The sequence below is a fragment of the Erinaceus europaeus genome, chromosome 4 (assembly GCF_950295315.1).
Source record: "Erinaceus europaeus chromosome 4, mEriEur2.1, whole genome shotgun sequence".
Lineage (NCBI taxonomy): Eukaryota > Metazoa > Chordata > Mammalia > Eulipotyphla > Erinaceidae > Erinaceus > Erinaceus europaeus.
The window spans coordinates 106011375-106038148 of record NC_080165.1 but is presented as its reverse complement, the minus strand read 5'-3'; the positions used below and the strand labels follow the sequence as shown (position 1 = coordinate 106038148).

Here is a 26774-nt window from a genome sequence, read left to right as displayed (position 1 = left end):
TTAAAAAAAGAATGAAAAGGAATAAGGATAAAGAAAGGATCGTGAAGGCTGCAAGAGAAAAACAAAAAGTTACCTACAGAGGAAAACCCATAAGATTAGCAGAAGATTTCTCCACATAAACTCTAAAAGCAACAAGAGAATAGCAAGATACATATGAAGTGCTCAATGAGAAAGCCTTTCAATCAAGACTACTGTATCCTGATAGACTGTCATTCATACTAGATGGAGGCATAAAAACCTTCTGAGACAAGCAACAGTTGAAGGATTCAACTATCATCAAGCCTGCCGTGGAAGAAATTCTGAAAGGTCTCCTATATACAGTCACATCAGTATAAATAGACCATATATCAGAATACTCTGAAAATTTAGAATAATAGCATTAAACTATCTTTAATCTATAATATCAATAAATGTCAATGGCCTGAATATACCTATTAAAAGGCATAGAATAGGAGGATGGATCGGAAAACACAATCCAACTATATGTTGTCTGCAGGAATCCCACCTAACTCAACAAGACAAATACAGTCTCAAAGTGAAAGGACAGAAAACATATGAAAAAACATATGAAAAAAAGGTCCATGTGATTTATTGCCAGAGAAATGCAAATACAGACAACAATGAGATACCACTTCACTCCTGTGAGACTGTCATACACCAGGAAAGATAGCAGCAACAAATGCTGGAGAGGTTGTGGGGACCAAGGAACCCTCTTGCACTACTGGTGGGAATGTAAATTGGCCCAACCCCTGTGGAGAGTAGTCTGGAGAACTCTCAGAAGGCTAGAAGTGGACCTACCTTATGATCCTGCAATTCCTCTTCTAGGGATAGATACTAAGGAACCAAACACACCCATTCAAAAAGATTTGTGTATACCTAATATTCATAGCAACAAATGTGTAATAGCCATAACCTGGAAGCAACCCAGGTGTTCAACAACAGATGAGTGGCAGAGCAAGATGTGGTATTTATATACACAATGAAACACTGCTCAGGTATTAAAAATGGTGACCACCATTTTTAGCCCATCTTAGATGGAGCTTGAAAAAATCATGTTAAGTAAAATAAGGCAGAATCAGAAGGATGAATATGGGATGATCTTACTCACAGGCAGAAGCTGAAAAACAAGATCAGAAGAGAAATCACTAAGCAGAGCTTGGAATGGAGGTGGTGTACTGCACTAAAGTAAAAGACTCTGGGGTGGCTGGGGGGAGTGTTCAGGTCCTGGTACATGATGGCAGAGGACCTACTAGGGGTTGTATTGTGATACAGAAATCTGGAAAATGTTATGCATGTACAAAGTATTGCATAAAACATTAATCCCCTAAAAAATTAATTTTTAAAAAATCAAAAAAAAAAAGAAAGAAAATAAAGAACTGAAATACATGAACTTGACACAAAGTAAAAGGTAATCAACTCAGGAGATTACTTTCAATCAAAGGGCCTTGGGAGAACATGGGGTTGGAATGGGGCAAAGAACTTTGGTAGTTAAGAGTTGTGTAGACTATAGCCCTTACTGTCTTATAATCTTATAAATAACTATTAAAAACTTTAAAAGATTTTTTTTGTTCCTGGTGGAAAATATAGCTCAGCACTGGAGATAGGCCTTTCATGCATGAGTTCCCAGATACTCCACATTTAATCATCAGCACCATCATATGCCAAAACCAAGTATTACTCTGTGTTCTGGTCATTCTCACTCATTTAAGAAAAAAAAAATTAAAGTTATTCTTTTTTTTCTAATTCATCAGTCTGTCTTTTCTTGTATCCGACTCTCCCAACAACCACACTGGATAATTATAGAATGTTCTAAAATAAGATTAAAATGCCTAAGGAAAAAACTTAGGAATTAAGATTTCTGAATTTTCAGGTGAAATTTTCTATTAAGTATTTGAGTGAATATTTGAAGAACTTATGTTCTGCACAAGGATCCTGGTTCGAGCCCCAGCTCCCCACCTGCAGGGGGGTTGCTTCACAAGCGGTGAAGCAGGTCTGCATGTGCCTGCCTTTCTTTCTTTCTTTCTTTCTTTCTTTCTTTCTTTCTTTCTCTATCTTCCCCTCTCCTCTCAATCTCTCTCTGTCCTATTGAAAAAATGGCCACAAGCAGTGGATTTGTAGTGCAGGCACGAGCAATAACCCTGGAGGCAAAAAAAAAAAAAAGGCATATATAGTAGAACTGCTGTTTACTAAGGATAAATCTCAAAATACAAAAGTGAACTGGGTATATAAATTAGATATGGAGACAATTCTACATAGCTAATATTCAGCACAATTATCTGGCCACAATTATCCCCCAAACAGTTTTCCCTTAAGCTTTCTTATCATTTAAAATAGAGCTACTATTCTCTTACTAGTACAATCAGAAATCAGGGGATCATCTCTGATTCATTTTTTCTATCTCTCTTACCCTCTTTCTCATTAATTAATTGGGCATTATTTAGCAAGTCCCAGGTAAAACCTTATAATCTACTTGTAGTTCAAGAATTTATAAGAGTATCAGTTAAAGTATTTAAAATAATCAATGACTTGGGAGCATTTTTTCATATAAATGATCCAATATATGGATCTCTCTTTTGAATGTAGACTGGGGATGAGAGTGTTCTGCAGAAAACTGAAAAATTTTACACGTGTATCAATAACTGTATTTACTATAAACCATTAATTAATTAATAAAATAAATAAAAAATATTTTGTTAGGAATTTTTAATTGCTCTGATGTCAAATGTTTCTATATTTATTTTAATAAAAGTATGGTTCTCAATTTTGTATTGCTCTTTGAGAAATCAAGAAATCTAAGTATTCTCTTCCTGTAATAGGGAAGCATTTCTTTAAGGGGCTAAATTTTATGAAGGAACAGATAATATCTGGACTTAATTATAAAAAGAAACTGCACCTACTGAAGATATTTAAAATTAATATTTGCAGATTACCTTAGTGCATACTATTACAGATACTTATATGTAAAATCAACAGTGGATAAGAAGACAAAACAAGAAAAGAAAGATGAGAGCAGGAGAGGACAGGGCATGAAGGGTATATGGCCTCAGGAGTACAAATATAAAGGCAGTTCCTTCATCCTTAAAGCCCAAATGACTGACCTCATGCATTATTTCACTCAACAGTTATAGATAGACAGTGAGTAGCAGAATGGTAGAATGGTGGAAAACAAGATAAACAAGGGGAAAAAAATGCACCTAAAAGCAAATTTTGTACCAAACTAAATATAATCTTGCCATACAACTCAGCAATTACATTCATGGCTTACTTACTTAAATGAGATAAAAATCTACATCCAAATGAAAGTTAATAAAACTTTATTCTTGATTGTCTTTGTAATTGCAAATAAGGTGTTCACGAATAGGCAAAGCAATAAATAAACTCTGTGCACTCATACAACAGAGCATGATGCAAAGATAAAATGAGCTGTTACAAAAAGATGAAAGAATTTTGAATGAAGCAGATAAATGAAAGACTCCATCTGAAAAGGTTACATATTCTATTATTCCAATTACATGACATTTTTAAAAAGTAATATTCTAATAGCAGGACAGCAGAGGAAATGGGGAGACAGAGGATGGATAAAGAGGTGGAGTACAGCGGGTTCTTCAGTTTTCTGTAAGATGCTATAATGGTGCACACATGATGCATGTAGGGCAAAATCCAGAGTTGTACAATATAGAGTGTGCACCCAAATGTAAGGTCAGGGCTAACTAATAACTAATTAATAAACATAAATTGGTTACAATACCTCAATCAACTTAAACAAATGTATCACACCAGTGTTACAAGAAGAAAATTTAGATGGAGGAAGAAGTATATGAGAACTCTGTACTATTGCTCAACTGTCCAGTAATTGGAAATATTACCCTAGAAGTTACAAATAAATAAACCAACAAAACAGTAAATATATACTATTATATTAGTAGTATATAGAGTAAACATCATTACATAACCACTTTGTATACCAATAATTTAATGTATATACCAAAATAACATTTTTAATTTTTAAAATGGTTTTAGGTTTTCTCATTATGTTTTCAATCAATCTACATCAAGGAAATATTAATTTGCTGTAACAGGGCTACAGTTCCACAACTTCCCTAAACAGGTGTCAGGACACTTCACCTATCAGCAAAGTGTAATCTCTCTCCAACACTGGATGCTGGGCACCTGACCCTTTTCTGAATCCTTAGAGCAAAGGCTACCATTACCCCGTCTTGGAAGCTTTTCACTACCCAAACTCCATACTTGTGCATTAGGAAATATTCAAAAAGAGAGTAAACAAGTTATTTATCTAGGGTAATGAAAGGTACTCATTGTATGAAAATACTGATCTTCTCACAGCTTTGCTAATCAATATAGGCCTTTTCTTCTTTAAATGACATTAAAAAGTCACATCCTCATATCCAGGACAGTTATGAGAGGCTCACCTGCGTTCCAGACCACAGTAACATGCTCTGAAGCTGTTGCCTGTCTCCTCCCACAGAATTAACTAACTTAAGTCACAACAGTACTAGTGGTCTGATCAAGATTCACTTGCTGAAACTGCTTAGCATTCATAATTTTCCAACACATGAAAAACTTGAAATGATCAACATTTGTATAAGGTAGTATCAAATCTCAAGCCATTATTTTAGGTTGAGACTTCTCAAAACCAGTTTTTTTTCCATTCTTTTTTTTTAAAAAAAATATTTATGTATTCCCTTTTGTTACTCTTGTTTTTATTGTTGTAATTATTGTTGTTGTTATTGATGTCGTTGTTGAATAGGACAGAGAGAAATGGAGAGAGATGGGGAAGACAGAGAAGGGGAGAGAAAGATAAGACACCTGCAGACCAGCTTCACCGCTTGTGAAGTGATTCCCCTGAAGGTGGGGAGCCAGGGGCTCGAACCAGGATCTTTATGCCAGTCCTTGTGCTTTGTGCCACCTGTGCTTAACCCACTGCACTACTGCCCGACTCCCTTTTTTCCCATTCTTGTCAATCATTTTTAGTTATTCTTCCTGACAAAAAGTTAAAAATAAGGTTATAAAGGTTTAAAGTCAGGAAAATTAAAAAAAAAAATCACACTGGGGTCAGGTGGTGACACACCTGGTTAAGCATATACACTATAATAAACAAGGACCTAGGTTCAAGCCACTGGTCCCTACATGCAAGGGGAAAGCTTCACAAGTGGTGAAGCAGGGCTGCAGCTCTCTCTCCCTATCTATCTATCTATCTCTATATCCCCTACCCCTCTCAATTTCTGTCTCTGTCAAATAATAAACAATAATATTAAAACACACACACCAAAAAATCTACTATAGGCAATAGTACTGGAACTCTTTAAAAGCCAACCTCAAGTGCTTAATAAGTGCTGGTGTTGTGATCACAGGGGTGGGGAGATGATTCAGTGGTAGCTATCTGTCTCACATGTGTGAGGCCCTAGACTATAACGCTATGTAGAATCATAATTATGATAAACTGAAGGATTCTTTATTTGTATTGCCTATTAACCTTAGTTGGTTATACCTTTAAGTGATGTTAGGAATAAGCCTGGGTACAAAATTAACAAATAAACTATTCTGTTTAAAATTAGCACCCTCAATTCAGAAACATGTGTGTCTTCCCATTCAATGTAAAAGGCAGGCTGTGTCCTGTCTTGCAACAGACAAGCTCCATTTTACTACATCAGAAACATCAACATATATTCAGAATCAAACTAACGTAGAGAATTTGGCATTGGTGTTCTTATACAACTTAATTTCCATTTAATTCTTAGTACTTATACTTGATGATGGGCACTTCAAACCCTGAAAACAATTACGTATAGTTAGCCTCAACTGTACTGGTAGGGTTTTACCTTCTATTTCACCAGCAACACTGCCAGTAACCAAGTATAATTGCAGACCTGTTTTTCAGCATTGGTCCTGGCTGATTCCTCTTGTGCTAGCACCATTTCTCGCTCTGCAGTTATCTGTACACTTTCTCTTAGTGCTTCTTCCAGCTCTTCAATCCTGTCATCCTTCTTACGAAGAGTGTCCTGGAAAACGATGGAAGACTAGGTGAAGGAGACTAGTTATTTAACCCTGGGAGAGTCTGCCTCTCAAAAAAAAAGGCTATCTCCTTTTCAGAATGCTATTCCCTTGAGGAGAAAATCCAAAGAAGATAGCTTCACAGAGGTAAGAAAAATAAAATAAGCAAAGAAAGAAGCAAAGAAGGTTGAAGAAGTGTATTATTAAGAGCAAAGGATCAAGTTTAGTTAAGCACAAGAAATTTGTGAGAGATTTGTGTTCAATAACAAAGAGAATAAATTGCATTAGACAGCACAGGTAGCAAGAGCTTTTGTGTAAAAGCATGAAATTGTCTTAAGTACTCTCTAAATTGGGCTTCAGGGTAATAATAAGGCAAAAACATTCTCTAAATCTAAGTAAATAGCAAGACCTTTGAGTTGATAGTTCTTACTAAATCAATGCCACTTAACTAATTTAAATTTTAAAAGCTTTTGGTAATTAACTTTTAAGAGCAAGGCTGTCTCAATCTCTTATAAGAAAGTTTAAAATGATGACTAGATACAAGAGATTGAGATGACAATCATCAAAGGATGAGAAATTAGTCAGCAAATTCTGACAACTCCATATTCTACACAAATATAAGACTGTCTTTTGGGGAAGTAAATAAAGATTTTAATCAGAATCTTATAGAACTTTAAGATCATCGAAGATATAAGATCTTAAAATGAGAAGAATAAAAGAATCAGATTTCAAGTATAATGAAGAAGCAGATTCATTGTTATAGAAACATTTCCTCCTGAAGCAAAGAGATGAAAGACAATTACTGGATAGTCTCATTTGTATGCTTTGCATATATGTGCAAAACAAAAATCAGCAGCAAAGAACTTATTTCTAAGTGAAAGCTATGGTGGTTATTTTGGGGGAGGTGGGTAGGTGGGGACATACGAATTTGGGGGTGGGTGCAATGTGGAACTATACCCTGTAATTTTATAATCTCATAACCCACTATTAATAATAAATTTAAAAATGAAATATAAATATTTCCTCCTTCAAATTTAACAGCCAGAAGGTTAAGAATAAACTGTATGTCTCATGAATATAGATAAAAGAAATTTCCTAACCTACTCTCCAAGTCTCACAATATGCATATTAGCATAAGATTGTCTTTTACATATTGAACCCTTGGCTAATTATACTGTACTTCATCTGTGTAAGAGCAAGATAGAAAAATAGTCTTCTTGATAACTTTTGTATTCAGAAATTTGGAATTTGAAATATGTCAAAAATATGACAGTTTTTCCTCCTGCCTTTGAAAGAATAGCAACGATTAGTTAAAATCTTTCAGTGAGGCATCTGCCAACAGCAGGAACTCTAAAGTTGGGCTGGTGGAATTGGGCTTCAGTGAAAATGTTTGTTCAGTGGGGAAGCAATCAAAGAAGCCAGACCTTCCATCTTCTACACCCCATAATGACCCTGGGTTCATACTCCCAGCGGGATAAAAAATAAGCAAGCTATCAGGGGAGGGGATGGGATATGGTGGAGTTCTGATGGTGGGAACTGTGTGGAGCTGTACCCCTCTTATCCTATGGTTTTTGTCAATGATTCCTTTTTTAAAAAAATATTTATTTATTCCCTTTTTGTTGCCCTTATTTTATTCTTGTAATTATTATTGATGTTGTTGTTGTTGGATAGGACAGAGAGAAATGGAGAGAGGAGGGGAAGACAGAGATGGGGAGAGAAAGATAGACACCTGCAGACCTGCTTCACCACCTGTGAAGTGACTCCCCTGTAGGTGGGGAGCCAGGGGATCAAACTGGGATCCTTATGCCAGTCCTTGCACTTCACACCACGTGAGCTTAACCCAGTGCCTACCACCCAACTCCCCAGTGTTTCCTTTTTATAAATAAAAATTTTTTTTAAAAAAAGAGGTTTCTTCCGACAGAGTAGCAGCAGCTACTTTTCTCTCCACTCCTCTTCTCTACCCAGTTAACTAGGAATATCAAAGGAGATCAACAGGGACAGCAACAAGACAGGACAAGAACTACTTTGGGAACCAGCCAAATCACTGGTGAGTGAAAACACGTGTGGTTCATGAACAGAGAGGGGCCATAGAAGAGACTCCTAGGGCTAAAGCCTGTATCTATAGCTGAGCTGCTGGTAACAGTCCAGCAGTTTGCTGGTTGTGGCGCCACCTCCAGTTTATTTTACCAACAAAAAGACTGCTGAAGGGAGGAGAGGTCTCCCCTAAGGCACACCAGATGCAATTGTGAGTCTCCATTGCTACTGCCCCTTTGAGGCTGAAACAGCAGCCATGAGACCCTGTGCTAACATTGGGAGGCAGAAAACTGGCCAGGAAACTCAGGAGAAGATCTATACCTTGGTAGACTAGAGGTGGGACTGTTATAGTGGAAAATTTTCCACATTGTTCTCCTGATGAACTGAGAGATATGGTGAATATTGCCGCAGAGCCCACAGCGTATAAATGGGATTTGTTTGAAAACTCATAGTGCTGCCAACTTGGTTTTGGCCACTGGCAGAGCAGCTGAATTGAGCTCAGAACTTTGGATCCTTCAGCATGGGAGGTTCTTTGGATAACCACTGTGCTATCTCTCTACTACCCTGATTTATCTCTAGGTCAGGAATGAGTGGTTAAGCTAAAAAGCCTTCTTATAGTTAAAAACCCTCAGGCTCCCATAGCCTACAGGAAAGAAAAAGAACAAAAGAGGTTTTAACAGTCACTGTACTTCCACTTAGGAATTGAGATAACGGTGAAACAACAGTTAATTTCCACAACTGTGAAATTTTTAAGTACTTAGACAAAAATGAATCCAGGTATGTGTGATCAGTAGATTGAAAAGTACTGAGAGGGGAACTTCATAACACACCATTTAAGGTAAAATAAGAAGAAACATTCAAGAAATGAACCAGAACAAAACCCTAGCTATAGGTCTTCTATTAAAAAATCAGGTCACCAGGGGAGTCGGGCAGTAGCACAGTGGGTTAAGCGCAGGTAGCACAAAGTGCAAGGACTGGCGTAAGGATCCTGGTTTGAGACCCCGGCTCCCCACCTGCACGGAAGTCGCTACACAAGCGGTGAAGCAGGTCTGCAGGTGTCTATCTTTCTCTCCTCCCTCTCTGTATTCCCCTCCTCTCTCCATTTCTCTCTGTCCTATTCAACAATGAAAACATCAACAACAACAATAGTAACTACTATAAGAAAAAACAAGAGCAGCAAAAAGGGGATATTTTTTTTAAAAAAGCAGCTTTTACCTCAGTTTCCAATTCCTACCAATATCAAATTTGCTTTCTTTCTGCTAGAAAAAAAATCACATCACCATAAATATGCCATTTCTCAGAACACTTTAAAAATCTACAATAATGGTGTTACAAGATCTTCAATCTATAATATCAATAAATGTCAATGGCCTGAATTCACCTATAAAAGAGCACAGAGTAGGAAGATGGATCAAAAAACAAAACCAACAATATGTTATCTTGAGAAATCTCACATAACCCAACAAGACAAACACACATTAAAAGTAAAAGGATGGAAAACTATCATACAAGCCAATGGGCCACAAAAGAGGGCAAGAACAGCTATTCTCATATCTGATACGATAGACCTTTGAATAAATAAAATTTTAAAAGATAGGAATAGACTTTACTGATGCTCTGATGATTAGTCAGTCAAGAGGACTTAACAATTATCAACATCTATGGCCCAATGAAAGGCCATCTAAGTACATCAAACATCTACTGGAAAGAGCTACTGCAATATATTAACAGCAACACAGTAATAGTAAGGGATTTCAACATGCCACTCTATCAACTTGACAGACCATCCAGGCAGAAAAATCAATAAAGAAATTGGGGGGGGGGGGCGCGGAGCCAAGATGGCGGAATGAGAAGTAGCTTCTGGTCTGAGTTCCGACAACAACTGCTGGAAACGGTAGGATTTTTTGCCTTCAGCAGGACAGTAAATTCATGGTCCTAGCTGTGACACCAAGGGGGTGAATACAGCACAGTTTGGGTTAGACTATAGAGGAAAAAAGAAAGGAAAAAAATTTTTTTATTACTCCCGAAGCACACCCCCTACCCCCACCCCCCATAACCAGACCCTGGGTGCCAGAGCGCTGCTCCTAGAAGGCTTCCCTGCTGAGCTTCTTTCTTTACCAAGATTCCTGGCTCAACAGAGGTTCCATTCCAAGTCTATTCCTTTCTAAAACCCTTGGCCCTCTTTCTTTCTAAATGGCCAGTTGGATCTACAAAGGGGAGGACCAGCCTGAGGTGGGTTTTGTTTGTTTGTTTGTTGGCTTTTTGTTTGTTTTACTTTCATAACAATCAGCTGCCTCTGCTCAGGCAGCTTGAGGCAATCGGGGAGAAGTTTTTTACCCTGCTCTATTTTATTATTAATATTATATAAAGGTGTATCTCTTTCCCCCCCTCCTTTAGGCTGACCAGAATGAACTCTTAGTGTATTTTCCATTGCTAGGGGACTAGTCGTCTTATCCATTGTGAGAGGAACTTGTTTAACTACTCCTACCTCCTCTATACACTCTCCCCTTCTCCCTCCTCCTAGCTAATTAAAAAATAAATAAAAAATTAATTAATTAATAAAAAAACTTTCCATTCACTGCTCCTTTATTACAGTTCTTTTTCTTATCTTTTTTTTTCTTTTCTCACTCTTGTTTTTCATCCTTTTTTTTTCTTGTCTTCCTTCTCCTTCGGCTTTCTGAATTCACTGATACTCGTTTTTCAATTATTTTGGGGAAGAAATCTGACTCAGAGTGGACTCTCTATGTGTGTATCTCTGCTCTACTTCCCTTTCTCCTCTTGCTACCCCTATACAGTGGATAGTAGATTTGCATAACTGTCTATTCTTGCTATCCATCTTTTCCTTTCTCTTCTTCACTTGGACTTAGTTGCTATTTTTTCTTTCTTTTTTTTTTTTTAAGATTTTATTTATTTATGAGAAAGATAGGGGAGAGAGAGAAAGAACCAGACATCACTCTGGTACATGTGCTGCCAGGAATTGAACTCAGGACCTCATGCTTGAGAGTCTAGTGCCTTAGCCACTGCGCCACCTCCTGGACCACTTTTTTTTTTTTTGGTTGCTATTTTTTCATGGACTGGAGACATTTGTTTGGCTAACTGGTAGTGGTTAAACTGCTTAAATCCTTGCTTCAGTTGCTATTGTAATTTCTGAGGTTGGTGATTACATTTGTCATAAAGGAATTTAGTACAGTGTTGCTTGTACTCAAAACACAACAACTGTGGAACAACAGAACATAAAAATAAGAAACACATTAATTTAAAAAATGGGTAGATCAAGAGCAAATAAAACTGCTACTACAATGAATGAACACAAGAGCCCAGAAGAAACTACAAATCAGCCAGAAGTAACCACAGATAAGAAAAGTATGAAAGCAATAGTAAACTTATTAATCACAAAAATGAAAACAACATTGGAGGAAAGGAATGGCAGTATTAGGGAAACAACAGTTGAGACCCCCAAGGAAAATACTGATTATCTTGAGGCAATTAGAGAACTGAAAGCTGAAATAGCTGAACTGAAAGAAGCTTAGGGAAAGGAAAGCAGACTAACAGAAGCAGAAAACAGAACTAGTCAGACTAACAGAAGCAGAAAACAGAATAAGAGAAAACTAAAAAAGAGGTGAAAAAGCTCAAAAAGAGATTGAGAGACACTGAAAACAACAACAAAAACATATGAGATGACCTCAAAAGAAGTAACATTCGTATAATTGGCCTGCCAGAGGAAGAAAGAGAAGAAGGGGAAGGAAACATTCTAGAGGAAATAACAGAAGAAAACTTCCAGACCTGAATAGCAAAAAGGACTTTAAGATTCAAGTGGCCCACAGAGTTCAAAACAGAATCAACCCAGACCTAAAGACACCAAGATACATCAGAGTCACAATGAGAAGAAGTAGGGATAAAGAAAGGATCCTAAAGGCTGCAAGAGAAAAACAAAAAGTCACATACAGGGGAAAAACCATAAGACAACCAGCAGACTTCTCCACTCAAACTCTAAAAGCCAGAAGAGAATGGCAAGATATCTATCAAGCCCTGGATAAAAAAGGGTTTCAACCAAGGATAATATATCCTGCTAGACTTTCATTCAAACTAGATGGAGGGATCAAAGCCTTCTTAGACAAACAACAGTTAAAGGAAGCAACCATCACCAAACCGGCCCTGAAAAAGGTTCTAAAAGACCTCTTATAAACAAGAACTTCACTATAATACTTGCCATATATCAGAGCAAATAAAAATTTGTTCAACAATGGCACTACAATACATTAAATCCATAATATCAATAAATGTCAATGGCTTAAACTCACCCATCAAAAGGCACAGAGTGGGAGGATGGATCAGAAAACATAACCCAACCATATGCTGATTGCAAGAATCCCATCTGACACAACAAGATAAGCACAGACTTAAAGTGAAAGTATGGAAAACTATCATACAGGCTAATGGACCACAAAAAAAGTTTAACAGCCATTCTCATCTCTAACACAATAGATTAAAAATTAAATAAAGTAATAAAAGATAGGCAAGGACATTACATAATGATTAGAGGATCAATCAGACAGGAAGACTTAACAATTATTAACGTCTATACCCAATGAGGGACCATCTAAATACATCAAGCACCTACTGAAAGAACTTCAAAAACACATCAATAATAATACAATAATAGTGGGAGATTTTAACACCCCACTCTCACACTTAGACAGATCAACAAAGCAGAAAATCAACAAAGAAACAAGAGAATTAAATGAAGAGATGGCCATACTAGGCCTCCTGGACATCTTCAAGCACTTCACCCCAAAACACTGGAATACACATTCTTCTCAAATCCACACAACACACACTCAAGGATAAACCACATGTTAGGCCACAAAGACAGCATCAATAAATTCAAGAACATTGAAATCATCCCAAGTATCTTCTCAGACCACAGTGGAGTAAAACTAACATTTAACAACAAACAGAAAATTATTAAAAGACACAGAATTTGGAAACTAAACAACAAACTCCTTAACAACCACTGGGTCAGACAGTCACACAAGCAAGAAATTCAAATGTTCCTGGAAACAAATGAAAATGAAGAAAAAACCTATCAAAATATTTGGGCCACAGCTAAAGCAGTATTGAGAGGGAAACTCATAGCCATACAATCACATATTAACCAACAAGAAAAAGCTCAAATAAACGACCTTACTGCACACCTCAAGGACTTAGAGAAAGAGGAACAAAGGAACTCTAAAGCAACCAGAAGGACAGAAATCACTAAAATTAGAGCAGAAATAAACAACATAAAAAATAAGAGAACCATCCAGAAGATCAATGAAGCCAAATGTTGGTTCTTTGAAAGATTAAACAAAATTGACAAACCCCTAGCCAGACTCACTAAACAAAAAAGGGAGAAGACTCAAATTAATAGAATTGTAAACAACAGAGGAGATATCACAAATGACACCACAGAAATACAGAAAATCATGTGAAACTTCTATGAAGAACTAGACGCCACCAAGCTAGCAAATCTGGAAGAAATGGAAGAATTCCTAGAAGCATATGCCCTTCCAAAACTGAACCAAGAAGAACTGCAAAACCTAAATGCACCAATCACAGACAAAGAAATCGAAACCGTTATTAAGAACCTCCCCAATAACAAAAGTCCTGGACCAGATGGCTTCACAAATGAATTCTACAAAACCTTCAGGAAACAGTTAGTACCCATACTTCAAAAGCTTTTCCATTAAGATCGAAGAAACAGGAACACTCCCTTCCACCTTCTATGAAGCCAACATCACCATGATACTAAAAGCAGATAGGGACACACACACAAAAAAGGAAAACTACAGACCAATATCTCTGATGAACATAGATGCCAAAATATTAAACAAGATGTTGGCCAACTGAATACAGCAGCATATCAAAAAGATTGTTCATCATGACCAAGTGGGATTTATCCCAGGAATGCAAGGTTGGTTCAACATACGTTAAGTCAATGTCATTCACCACATCAATAAAAGCAAAGCCAAAAACCACATGATTATCTCAATAGATGCAGAGAAAGCCTTTGACAAAATCCAACACCCATTCATGCTCAAAACCCTACAAAAAATGGGAATAGAGGGGAAATTCCTCAAGATAGTGGAATCCATATATAGCAAACCTACAGCCAACATCATACTCAATGGACAGAAGCTGAAAGCATTCCCCCTCAGATCGGAGACTAGATAGGGCTGTCCACTGTCACCATTACTCTTCAACATAGTGTCGGAAGTTCTTGCCATAGCAATCGGGCAAGAGAAAGGAATCAAAGGAATACAGATTGGAAGGGAAGAAGTCAAGCTCTCACTATTTGCAGATGATATGCGAGTATACATAGAAAAACCTAAGGAATCCAGCAGAAAACTACTGGAAGTTATTAGGCAATATAGCAAGGTGTCAGGCTACAAAATCAATGTACAAAAATCAGTGGCATTTCTTTATGTAAACACTAAAGCTGAAGAAGACATCCAGAAATCACTCCCATTCACTGTTGCAGCAAAATCAATAAAATACCTAGGAGTAAAGCTAACCAAAGAAGTGAAAGACTTATATACTGAAAACTGTGAGTCACTATTCAAGGAAATAGAAACTGATACCAAGAAATGGAAAGACATCCCATCCCATGCTCATGGATCGGAAGAATAAATGTCATCAAAATGAATATTCTCCCCAGAGCCATATACAAATTTAATGCGATACCCATCAAAGTTCCACCAAACTTCTTTAAGAGAATAGAACAAAAACTACAATCATTTATCTGGAACCAGAAAAAACCTAGAATTGCCAAAACCATCTTGAGGAAAAGAAACAGAAATCGAGGCATCACACTCCCAGACCTCAAACTTTATTATAAAGCCATCATAATCAAAACAGCATGGTACTGGAACAATAACAGGCACCCAGACCAGTGGAACAGAATTGAAAGCCCAGAACTAACCCCCCACACCTATGGACATCTAATCTTTGATAAGGGGGCCCAAAGTATTAAATGGAAGGAGGAAGCTCTCTTCAATAAATGGTGCTGGCAAAACTGGGTTGAAACATGCAGAAGAATGAAACTGAACCACTTTATCTCACCAGAAACAAAAATCAACTCCAAATGGATTAAAGACCTGGATGTTAACCAGAAACAATCAAATACTTAGAGGAAAACATTGGTAAAACACTTTCCCACCTACACCTCAAAGACATCTTTGATGAAACAAACCAAATTGCAAGGAAGACTAAAGCAGAAATAAACAAATGGGACTATATCAAATTGAAAAGCTTCTGCACAGCCAAAGAAACTATCACACAAAGAGACCCCTCACAGAATGGGAGAAGATCTTTACATGCCATACATCAGACAAGAGACTAATCACCAAAATATACAAAGAGCTCAGCAAACTTAGCACCAAAAAAGCAAATGACCCCATCCATAAATGGGCAGAGGATATGAACAGACCTGTCACTCCAGAGGAGATCCAAAAGGCTAACAAACATATGTAAAACTGCTCCACGTCGCTGATTGTCATAGAAATGCAAATAAAGACAACATTGAGATACCACCTTACTTCTGTAAGAATGGCATACATCAAAAAGGACAGCAGCAACAAATGCTGGAGAGGCTGTGTGGACGGAGGAACCCTTTTAGACTGCTGGTGGGAATGTGAATTGGTCCAGCCTCTGTGGAGAGCAGTCTGGAGAACTCTCACAAGGCTAGACATGGACCTTCCATATGATCCAGTAATTCCTCTCCTGGGGATATACCCCAAGGACTCCATAGCACCCAACCAAAAAGATGTGTGTACTCCTATGTTCACAGCAGCACAATTGATAATAGCTAAAACCTGGAAGCAACCCAGGTGCCCAACAACAGATGAGTGGCTGAGAAAGCCATGGTATATATACACAATGGAATACTATGCAGCTACTAAGAACAATGAACGCAACTTCTCTGGCCCATCTTGGTCAGAGCTAGAAGGAATTATATTGAGCTAAGTCAGAAAGATAACACTCATCAACAGAAGTTGAGAAAGTAGATCAGAAAGGTAATCTAAAGGCAGGATCTGACTAAATTGAAAGTAGGGCACCAAAATAAAAACCCTGTGGTGAGTGGGAGGGTGGACATGCGGCTTCCTGGGCTGGCGGGGGGGAGGGGGGGAAGGGTGGGCGTAGGTGGATGGGATGGGAATGGTGTTTGGTGATGGGAATGGTGTTTATGTACACACCTATTGAATTATAGTCATATAAATAACTTTAATTAATATGAGAGGGGAAAAATTGATTGTATGTCTAACAAAGGGACTTTTCAAAGCTAACCCAATTACCAAATAATGTGATAATAACAGTAACTGTCCATTGTCTTCTTGAACCCTAAGACAGCAGGAACCTCACATTTCCACTATAGAGCCTAAACTTCCCCCAGTCCTGGGACCCTATGGTAGAGCCCACTTTCCCGTATGCTTCTCCCAATTCTTATCAAATAATATTGCATCTGCTGATTGCAACCTAATCACACAACGAGTGCCACCCCAGCATGATTCACTTCATACTGTGTCCAGAGACTTCAGGTGTGGAATGACAACCCTTCAGCTTCATTACTCGGGTGAGACCTTTCCTTTCATAGTATTCTCTAACTCCATCCCAGGTGGTTCACTTCCCAACAAAGTCCCAAAACCTAGATATAGACCAGGTTCCAGGAGATAGAGCATATGTTCACACGTATCCGTAAACTACTGCAAAATATATACCTGAAAGCAGTAGTACACTAGAGTTTGCAGTGAGTACCCCCCTAACACTTCCTCTCCACTATTCCAACCTTTGGGTCCATGATTGCTCAACAATTTGTTTGGCTTTGTATGTTAACTCTCTTTTCAGCCACCAGGTTCCAGATGCCATCAGGACGCTGGCCAGGCTTCCCTGGACTGAAGACCCCACCAATGCGTCCTGGAGTTCCACTTCCCCAGAGACTCACCCTACTAGGGAAAGAGAGAGGCAGACTGGGAGTATGGATCGACCGGTCAACGCTCATGTTCAGTGGGGAAGCAATTACAGAAGCCAGACCTCCCACCTTCTGCAACCCACAAGGACCCTGGGTCCATGCTCCCAGAGGGATAGAGAATGAGAAAGCTATTGGAGATTGGATATGGAGATTGGGGTGGCGGGAATTGTGTGTAGTTGTACGCCCCCATCCTATGATTTTGTTAATGTCACCTTTCTTAAATAAATAAATTAATTTAAAAAAAAAAGAAATGAGGGACCGAAATGAAGAGATATATAAACGAGAACTATTGGACATTTTCAGAGACAGTCACCCCAAGATACTGGAATACACATTCTATTCAAGTCCACATGGGTCATTATCAAGGATAGACCATATGTTAGGCCACGAAGACAGCATTAACAAATTCAAAAGCATTGAAATCATCCTACAAACCAAGCCATAGTGGAGTTAAATTAACATTTAACACCAAACAAAAAAGTTAGTAAAAGTGTCAAAATGTGGAAACTCAAAAGTACACTACGTGGAGTCAGGCAGTAGTGTGGCGGGTTAAGCGCACATGGCGCATATCGCAAGGACCTGCGTAAGGATCGCAGTTCGAACCCCCATCTCCCCACCTGCAGGGGAATCACCTCACAAGTGGTGAAGCAGGTCTGCAGGTGTCTGTCTTTCTCTCCCCTCTCTGTCTTCCCCTTCTCTCTCCATTTCTCCCTGTCCTATCCAACAATGACGACATCAAAAACAATAGTAATAACCACAACAAGGCTACAACAACAAGGGCAACAAAAAGGGGAAAAAATGGCCTCCAGGAGCAGTGGATCCATGGTGCAGGCACTGAGGCCCAGCAATAACCCTGGAGGAAAAAAAAAAAGTATGAAACATGTCAGAATTCAGTCACCAACTTACTGGGAAAAATTCAAGCCAGATATATCAGTGAAATGAATTTTCATATACTAAGCCTATGGTCTGTGCATTAAAAGGTTTGAGACATTCAATCATTTCCCCACTCATAATAATTAATCATTTATGTGACTACAAGTTAATAGGAGTGTACATCAACACCGTTCCCACCACCAAAGGACTGTTAGGGTTCCCCCTCCCCAACCCCCAATGAAGCTGAACATTTACTCTCACCTTTCACCCAGAGATTTTTGCTTTGGTGCCCTACACCAAACTCCGTCAAATCTTACTTTGAGTTTCCCTTTCTGTTCTTCTTTCTCAACTTCTGTTTATGAGTGGGATCATCCCATACAGATCTTTGTCTTTCTGACTTACCTCACGTAACATAATTCCTTCTATCTCCATCCAAGATGGGTCAGAGAAGGTGGGTTCATTGTTCTTAATAGCTGGGTAATATTCCATTGTGTAAATATACCACAGCTTTCTCAATCATTCATCTGTTGTTGGGCACCTGCTTTGCTTCCATGTTTTAGCTATTAGGAATTGTGATGCTATGAACATAGCAATTTCTTTTTTTAAGGAAAGGTTTTGGGTTTTTTTTTTTGTTTGGTTTTTTTTTGGTCTCCAGGGTTATTGCTGGGGCTCTGTGCCTGCACTACTAATTCACTGTCCTGGTGGCCATCCTTTCTATTTTTGTTGTTGTTGCTGGGTAGGACAGAGAGAAATTGAGAAAGGAAGGGAAGATAGAGATGGGGAAAAATAGACACCTACAAACCTGATCCACACTACACAGCTTTCCTCTTACTCATCCCCTCACAGCAACTCTCCTTAATGTAATGCTCCCTTATCTACTGTCCCAGACTCTCCTTTTCTACCCCCTTTTCAACATCTTCTACAACTCTATTCCATTTATCTAAAGGAATATAAAAGATCAGCTATATGTCTCAGTTCTATTAATACTTCATCTCTACGTTAATCACTGATTTTTACTGATTTTATGCAGTGCTTGAATTAACCTAGAGCTTTATGCATTCACAACACCACTTTGGAGTGGTTTCCCCAACTAACTTATTAATATTAATATTTTGTTTTAGATTGAAAAGAAGGAGAGAAGAGAGTGAAATACACCAGTACTGCTTCACCAACAATAGAGGTCCTCCAGGTACATCTATGGTGCTCTAGTATGATGCTAGGGCTTGAACCCAGGGCCTCACTTATAGATTTAATATGGTTTTTAAGCTCATCTCAAAAATTCACTTAATTATATAAGATTTTCACTGTGAAATTCAGATCTACATATGCAACCGGCTTGTGGAATAGCTTTGGATACATTGATGAAAGAAAGAAAAGAAAAAATTTTAAAACTTGGTCTTTTCCCCTTTAGATCTCCCCAGTTGGGCTCTAGCATTGGGAATTACCCAGTTATTTGAGGTAGGAAGCTAAGAATCATTATTTATTGCTATTAAGACTCATATTCTATTGCAAGAGAAATTTCTGACCATTCTACCTCAAATATTTATCTCAAAATAAACCCTTCTTTCTCTTTCTATTCTCAGCCTCCCCAAATCAATACCACCTGTTATTATACAAGTGTATATACAGTACAATATTGTCTACTTTAGTGTAAGCTAACAGGGTAATAGCAAATCAGCATCTAGTTGTCCTGTATTCCATGAGAAGACTTTTTTTTTTTTACAAATTACAATTCCCAACAAAGAACATTGTGTAGCACTACGTATGTATGCTATACATATGAACTAACCAATACTTCATAAGCACTCCTAGTCCATCCTAACTCTTTCTCCAGATATTGAGGGGGGAAAAAAACTGCATTACCTAAAATGCAAATCGTTCACTTAAAATGTTTCAGCAATGTCTATAAACTCATATGCCAAACAGAGTTAAAAAAATAAGTAATAGAACTACTGAATGAAAGAGCTAAGATTCAATATACATTCTACTTTATGACATTTGAATGGATTATATCCATGTGTATCAGCTGTGATTTTCATAACTTTAAGATGTATCACTACATCTTGAAAAAGTAATTCAACTCCTCTTCATTACTATTCTTTGTGTGTTATAAAATATATATACATATAGACATAAATATAGGCAGCTTGAGGACATCTCCTGACATTCACTTTGCAAAACAGCTGCTTAAAATCTAGGAATTCTGGGAGTCGAGTGGTAGTGCAGCAGGTTAAGTGCATGTGGTGCAAAGCACAAGGATCTGGGTTTCAACCCCCAGCTCCCCACCTGCAGGGGGTCACTTCATAGGTGCTGAAGCAGGTCTGCAGGTGTTTTATCTTTCTCTCCCCCTGTCTTCCCCTCTTCTTTCTATTTCTCTCTGTCCTACCCAACAACGACATCAATAACAACAATAATAACCACAACAACGATAAACCAAGAACAACAAAAGGAAAAAAATAGCATCCAGGAGCAGGTGCAGGCACCAAGCTCTGGAAGCAAAAAATATATATGTGTGTGTGTGTGTGTGTGTGTGTGTGTGTGTGTGTGTGTGTACATATATGTTCATAGCAGCACAATTTGTAATAGCTAAAACCTGGAAGCAAACCAGGTGCCCAACAACAGATAAATGTCTAAGAAAGCTGTGGTATATTACACAATGGAATACTACACAGCTATTAAGTACAATGAACCCACCTTCTCTGACCCATCTTGGATGGAGATAGAAGGAATTATGTTAAGTGAGGTAAGTCAGAAAGACAAAGATCTGTATAGGATGATCCCACTCATAAACAGAAGTTGAGAAAGAACAGAAAGGGAAACTCAAAGCAAGATCTGACTAAATTTGGTGTAGGGCACCAAAGTAAAAATCTCTCGGTGGAGGGTGAGAGTAGATGTTCAGCTTCACTTGGGGGGGGGGGGGGGAGAAGGAGGGGGAGAAGGGAGGTAGAGGGCCACAGACCTTTGGTGGTGGGAATGGTGTTAATATACACTATTAACTTACAATATCATAAATAACTATTTATGTAATATGAGGGGGGAAATGGACTGAATGTCTCAAAGTTTTTGATGCATAGACCATAGGCTGGGTACACCATCCTTCAATTTAAGCACTTAAGACTTCAAATTGGAAATCAGATTGAATTTTAACAGTGGATCAAATTTTTAATACATTGCTAATAATGACTTGTTATTTGAAATAATTGTCTCCCAAAGGATTATTATATGACAAGTTTTTCATGATGTTCTTGTTTATAGGAGGTCTTTTAGAACCTCTTTCAGGGCATCCTTGTTTATAATTGCCTCTTTAACTGTTGCTTGTCTGAGAAGGTTTTGATCCCTCCATGTAGTCTGAATGAAAGTCTAACAGGATATACTGTACTTGGTTGACACCATTTTTCATTGAGAGCTCAGTAGATATCTTGCCATTCTCTTCTGGCTTGTAGGGTTTGTGTGGAGAAGTCTGCTGATAGTCTTATGGGTTTTCCCCCGTATGTGACTTTTTGTTTTTCTCTTGCAGCCTTTAGGATTCTTTCTTTATCCTTACTTCTTCCCTTTGTAACTATGATGTGTCTTGGTGTCTTCAGGTCTGGGCTGATTCTCTTTGAGACTCTCTGAGCCTCTTCTCTGGGCCTCTTGAATCTTAATGTCCTTTCTGTTGTTTCGGGCTGGGAAGTTTTCTTCTATTATTTCCTCTCGGATGTTTACTTCCCCTTCCTCTCTTTCTTCCTCTGGTAGGCCAATTATGCAAGTGTTACTTCTTTTGAGATCATCTCATATGTTTTTGTTGTTGTTTTCAATGTCTCTCAGTCTGTTTGTTAGCTTTTTCACTTCTTTCTTAATTTTCTGTTAACTCATCCTCTGTCTGGCTAATTCTGCTTTCTGTTTCTGCTATTCTGCTTTCCCTTCCCTCAGCTTCCTTCTTCGGTTCAGGTATAGTATTAGCTTTTGCTGCTAGTTGGCCTTCTAGCTCAACTATTTCAGCTTTCAGTTCCCTAATTACCTCGAGGTAGCTAATATTTTCCTTGAGGGTCTCATCTGTTGTTTCCCTATTTCTGATAGCCTTTTCCTCAACAGTTGTCCTCATTTCTGTGACTGATATGTCTATTATTGTTTGGATACTTTTCTTATTGATAGTTACTTCTGATTTATTTGGAGTTTATTCTGGGCTCCTGTCCAGATTCATTATGGTAACAGTTTTATTTGTTCTTGATTTAACCATTTTTTTAATGATATGATTTATATTTTTCTGTCTTATCATTCTTCAGTTGTTGTGTTGTGAGTATAAGGCATGCTAAAGTCTTTTCATAAATGTAATCACAAACCTCAGAAAGTACAATAGCAACTGAAGCAAATATTGATGCAGTTCAACCAAAACCAGTTAGCTGAACACCTTCAGTCCAAGAACAAAAACAAAACCAAAAAAAAAGGAAAAAAGACAAAGCAAGAATAGACACAAATTACACAAATCAACTGTCCACTATAAATTCTAGAGATAGTGAGAGGAGAAAGAAAAGGAGAAGAGAGAGACCACTCTGAGCCAGACATCTTCCCAAAGATAATTCATAAACTAGTGCCAGTGAATATAGAAAGAAAAACAAGAAAGAAAGAAAGAAAGAAAGAAAGAAAGAAAGAAAGAAAGAAAGAAAAAAAGAAAGAAAAGAGAAAGGCAGTGAAAGGAAAGAAAAATTTTTTTTGGATTAGCTAGGAGGAGAGAAAAAGGAAGGTGGAGAAAAGAGAGAGAAAAAGCAAGTTCCTCCCACAAAGGATAGCACACACAGTCATCTATCAATGGAAAAAGCAACAAAAGTCAATTTTGGTCCACCTGGAGAGGAGGGAAAAGAGACACACACATTTAATAATCATAATGATAGTAATAATGTACCCTAACAGTCAGTTTGCAGCTTAGACTGCTCCAGATTGGCTGCACACAGCCTGGTCCCCTCCCTAAACCAAGCAAAGACAAACAATTACAAGAAGTAACTATGGGGATTCAGGCGGTAGTGCAGCGGGTTAAGCGCAGATGGCGCAAAGAGCAAGGATCGGCTTAAGGATCCCGGTTTGAGCCCCCGGCTCCCCACCTGTAGGGGAGTAGCTTCACAGGTGGTGAAGGAGGTCTGCAGGTGTCTATCTTTTTCTCCCCCTCTGTCTTCCTTTCCTTTCTCTATTTCTCTCTTTCCTAACAACGACAACATCAATAACAACAACAATATCTACAACAAAAAGAGCAACAAAAGGGAAAATAAATAAATTTTTTTTTTTTAAAAAGTAACTATGAAACAAACTCCAAAGGTAAATTGCTAGTCTTTCCCAGGTAGGGCTGAGGCCCTGATTGGTCAGATATTCTGTCACTCAGATATAGCTCCAGCCACCTTCAAGAAGAAAAAGGAAAAGAAAAAAGGCTTTACTTGGGGGAGATATCTTCCCTCTGATAACACCACTGCTGAGCCAGGAAACTTGATAAAGAAATTAGCTCAGCATGAAGCCTGCCAGGAGCAGCAAGCAGATGGCAGGGTGTTGGAAAAATGGACTCACTGTCCCAGAAAGTCCAGGCCATTGTTTCCATGAGATCCGAGCAAGTTGACCCTCAACTCTCCCTTCAGGTCAAGAGAAGGGCTGGTTCCTCTGGGACTCTGAAATTTATGATGGCTGGACCCTCGGACATGGGTGCCTTTCTACACATGCCACCTCTCTCCTTTCCTTCTTTAATTAAAAGTCATGGATTACTGTGTTAACTTTAAAACTCCAGCAAACATTGCTCAGCTTTTCTCCCGTCTCTTGCTGCTCTAAAGTGCCTACAATTTACCTCTGGAAAAATACACATTGTAAAGCTTATGATCAGACAGTCTGTGGGTAAAAATGTAACTATGGATTATCTTACTCTGTACTTGGGTTAATAGATACCCCAAGCCTTCGCCCCGATTTATGGCCTACATATTTCTACTTTTCCTTTCAATAAACGAACTGCCCTCCGAGGCTTTCCCACGGCTGACTGAGTATCTCCCTGCGCATGTCGCCCTTGGCACACTGAGCTGCCCTGGGACCCACGGGGGGTGCCTTTGAACTCTGTCTCTCAACAGCTGGGGAGATGGGTGGGCCCAAAGAGCAAGCCAACAGTGGGGGGATGGTTTTGGGGTGGGGAGGAGGGTGAATGCAAAATAGCCAAGCTAAAAAATCCCTGTTTCCTTTGTCCTTTATAGCCTCTGTTTGCCAACCTAGGAGTGGGCTATAGGTCTTTGGTGTCACCCTGACCACACCCTGCTATGCATATACCACTGGCCTCCAATCCTACCCTCTCCTGAGATTCCTAGGTTGAAAGAAGCTTCCTTGAAGAGCTCACACCAGGTGTTGTCTCAGAGCTGCCATCTTCCCCCCTGCCTCTCTAAAATATTATTTTTGTTAGTGAAACTGTTATGTAATCCCAGTTTATTTGCAAGTTTTGTGGATTTATATACTCACACTCCTCTTTATCTTTCATTAACTTATAAATATGTCTTAAATTCTGAGTCTATTAGGATACCAGCTTGTATAGTTCCTTCATACAGTGCATTTGGATTATGAGCTGCATAATAAACTTGTTATGTGCTATTTAATTTTCTTTTTTTCCTCACTAAGGACTTGGTGCATGTACTATGACTTCACTGCTCTCAGCAGTTTTTTTTTTCCTCTGTTGATAGAGGTGATAGAGAGAGAGCTAGAAAGGAGAGAGAGAAAGAGGGAGAGATATTTGCAGCACTGCTCCTCTGTTTATGAAGCCATCTCCCTGCAGATGTTTGCAGCACTGCTCCTCTGTTTATGAAGCCATCTCCCTGAAGGTGGGAACTTGGGGCTTGAACCTATGTCCTTTTGCATGACAGAGTATGCTGCCACCTCATCCCATTTTTTGCTTTCCTCCCCTCCCCTCGCCTTCGCTTCCCTTTCTCTCCCCTCCTCTTCCCTTTTCTTTCCCTCCTTTTGACAATAAGCACACACAAAATATATATAGACTCATATATAGCATAGATGGAAATTTTGTGTGTGTTTACTGTCAATGAGTCTGCCTATCTATCATCTACCTATTTATGTGTTTTAGAATATTCTTTTCTTTTTTCCTTCCATCCTCTAACCTTATAAATATACTGAATATATTTTATTATTGATTTATTAATGATTGATAAGACTGTAGGACAAATATCTGGCGGGGCAATGTTGCTAAGAACTGGCAGCCATGGAACCGGGGTGGAACGGATGGGATGGTTCCCGAAATTATCCTATATTCTTCGGGATGAGGCATCATCTAAGTTCATTTCCCACGTCTACGCTCGACTGGACCTGCCAATATACGCGGATATCTTCGCCCACCCTGTCCAATGCTTGACGTCTCATCATCCAATCTGGTCCCCTACGCCTACACTGAACTTCTCTGTTCCAGACTCTTGGAAACAGAGTTGGCAGTCAGCTGAGGTAAAGAACAAACACCTCATCACAGACCCCTGCAAGCGTCAACCCGGCTTTGACCTAGCACGTTATGATTGGGCCCTCCTCAATCGCTATCAAACAGGCCATGGCCGGTGCACCGCTATGTTCCATCGCTGGGGAGCCAGAGACGACCCGAACTGCCCCTGCGGCTACAGACAGACTATGACCCACCACATAGTTAACGACTGCCACCTCTCCAGATTCAAAGGAGGTCTCTAAACTTTACATCAGGCTCAACCTGACGCTGTTGACTGGCTTTGGAAGAAGGGCAAACGCTAGAAGAAGAAGACTGTAGGATAGGAGAGGTACAATGCCACACAATTCCCACTACCAGAGTTCCATATTCCATCCCCTCCATTGGAAGCTTCCCTATTCTTTATCCCTCTGGGAGCATGGACCCGGGGTCATTATGGGGTGCAGAAGGTGGAAGGTCTGGCTTCTGTAATTGCTTCTCCACTGTATATGGGCACTGATAGATTGTTCCATATCCCCAGCCTGTTCCTATCTTTCCTTAGTGGGGTATTTATAGTACACAATTAAAATAACATTCTTGTGAGATTCTAATCTTTTTATTCATTAATCCATCATGGTAGCTTCTGTTATATACAAGAGACACTATGCTAAGTAAAATGGTAAGATGTGGTTCCTGCCTTCAGAGTTGTATGAGTTAAAGAAGTTATCATATATAGTAGGACACAGAAAAAAAAAGGACTTTAGATCTTGACTGTAGCTTCTGTCTAAAGTCTTAAGAGTTGAAAAAGAAGAATGTAAATTTGCCAGGCAAATTGAGGTTGGAGGAGAATTGCCCTAAGTAGAGAACAGTGCTACTGAATATGTGGAATGCCCCCCATCTGCTTTATTATTACCTTTAGGTTCCTGATTATTAAACAAGGTTTCCTGCTTTATATCTTACTGCTTTTTGGCCACCAGGTTGTAGATACTACTATGATGCCCTCCTTACTTCCCTGGGAAGACAACCTTACCAACGTGTCCTGGAACTTCCACTACCCAGAGTCCTACCTCATCAGGGAAAGACAGAAACAGGCTGGGAATATGGATTGACCTGTCAATGCCATGTCTAGAAGAGAATCAATTACAGAAGCCAGACCTTCCACCTTCTGCACCCTAAAAATAATTTTGGTCCATACTCCTAGAGGGAGAAAGAACAGAGAAGCTTCCAATGGAGGGATGGAATATGGAACTCTGGTGGTGGGACTTGTATGGAATTGTACCCCTATTATCCTACAGTCCTACCAATCATTATTAAATCACTAATAAAAATAAAGAAAAAGGAGAAAATTAAGTCATATTTTCATATAACATCAATATTCTCCCATGTACTTTAAATAATCTACACATTTCTTATAATGACCTAGTACCTAGAATGGTATAT

The 26774-nt window shown here is 38.8% G+C and overlaps 1 protein-coding gene across 9 annotated transcripts in view; it reads right to left on the bottom strand.

Annotated features, from left to right (window-relative positions):
- ERC1 (ELKS/RAB6-interacting/CAST family member 1) overlaps nucleotides 1–26774 on the bottom strand; it is a 450240-nt gene that overhangs the window by 213624 nt on the left and 209842 nt on the right. For 5 of the 9 annotated variants that reach the window (XM_060190339.1, XM_060190340.1, XM_060190346.1 and 2 more), the window contains one exon: nucleotides 5889–6020. The exons of the other annotated variants lie outside the window; for them this stretch is intronic. In XM_060190339.1, coding sequence (XP_060046322.1) covers nucleotides 5889–6020 — 132 coding nt within the window. The remainder of the gene's footprint in view (nucleotides 1–5888; nucleotides 6021–26774) is intronic. 9 annotated transcript variants of the gene reach the window in all.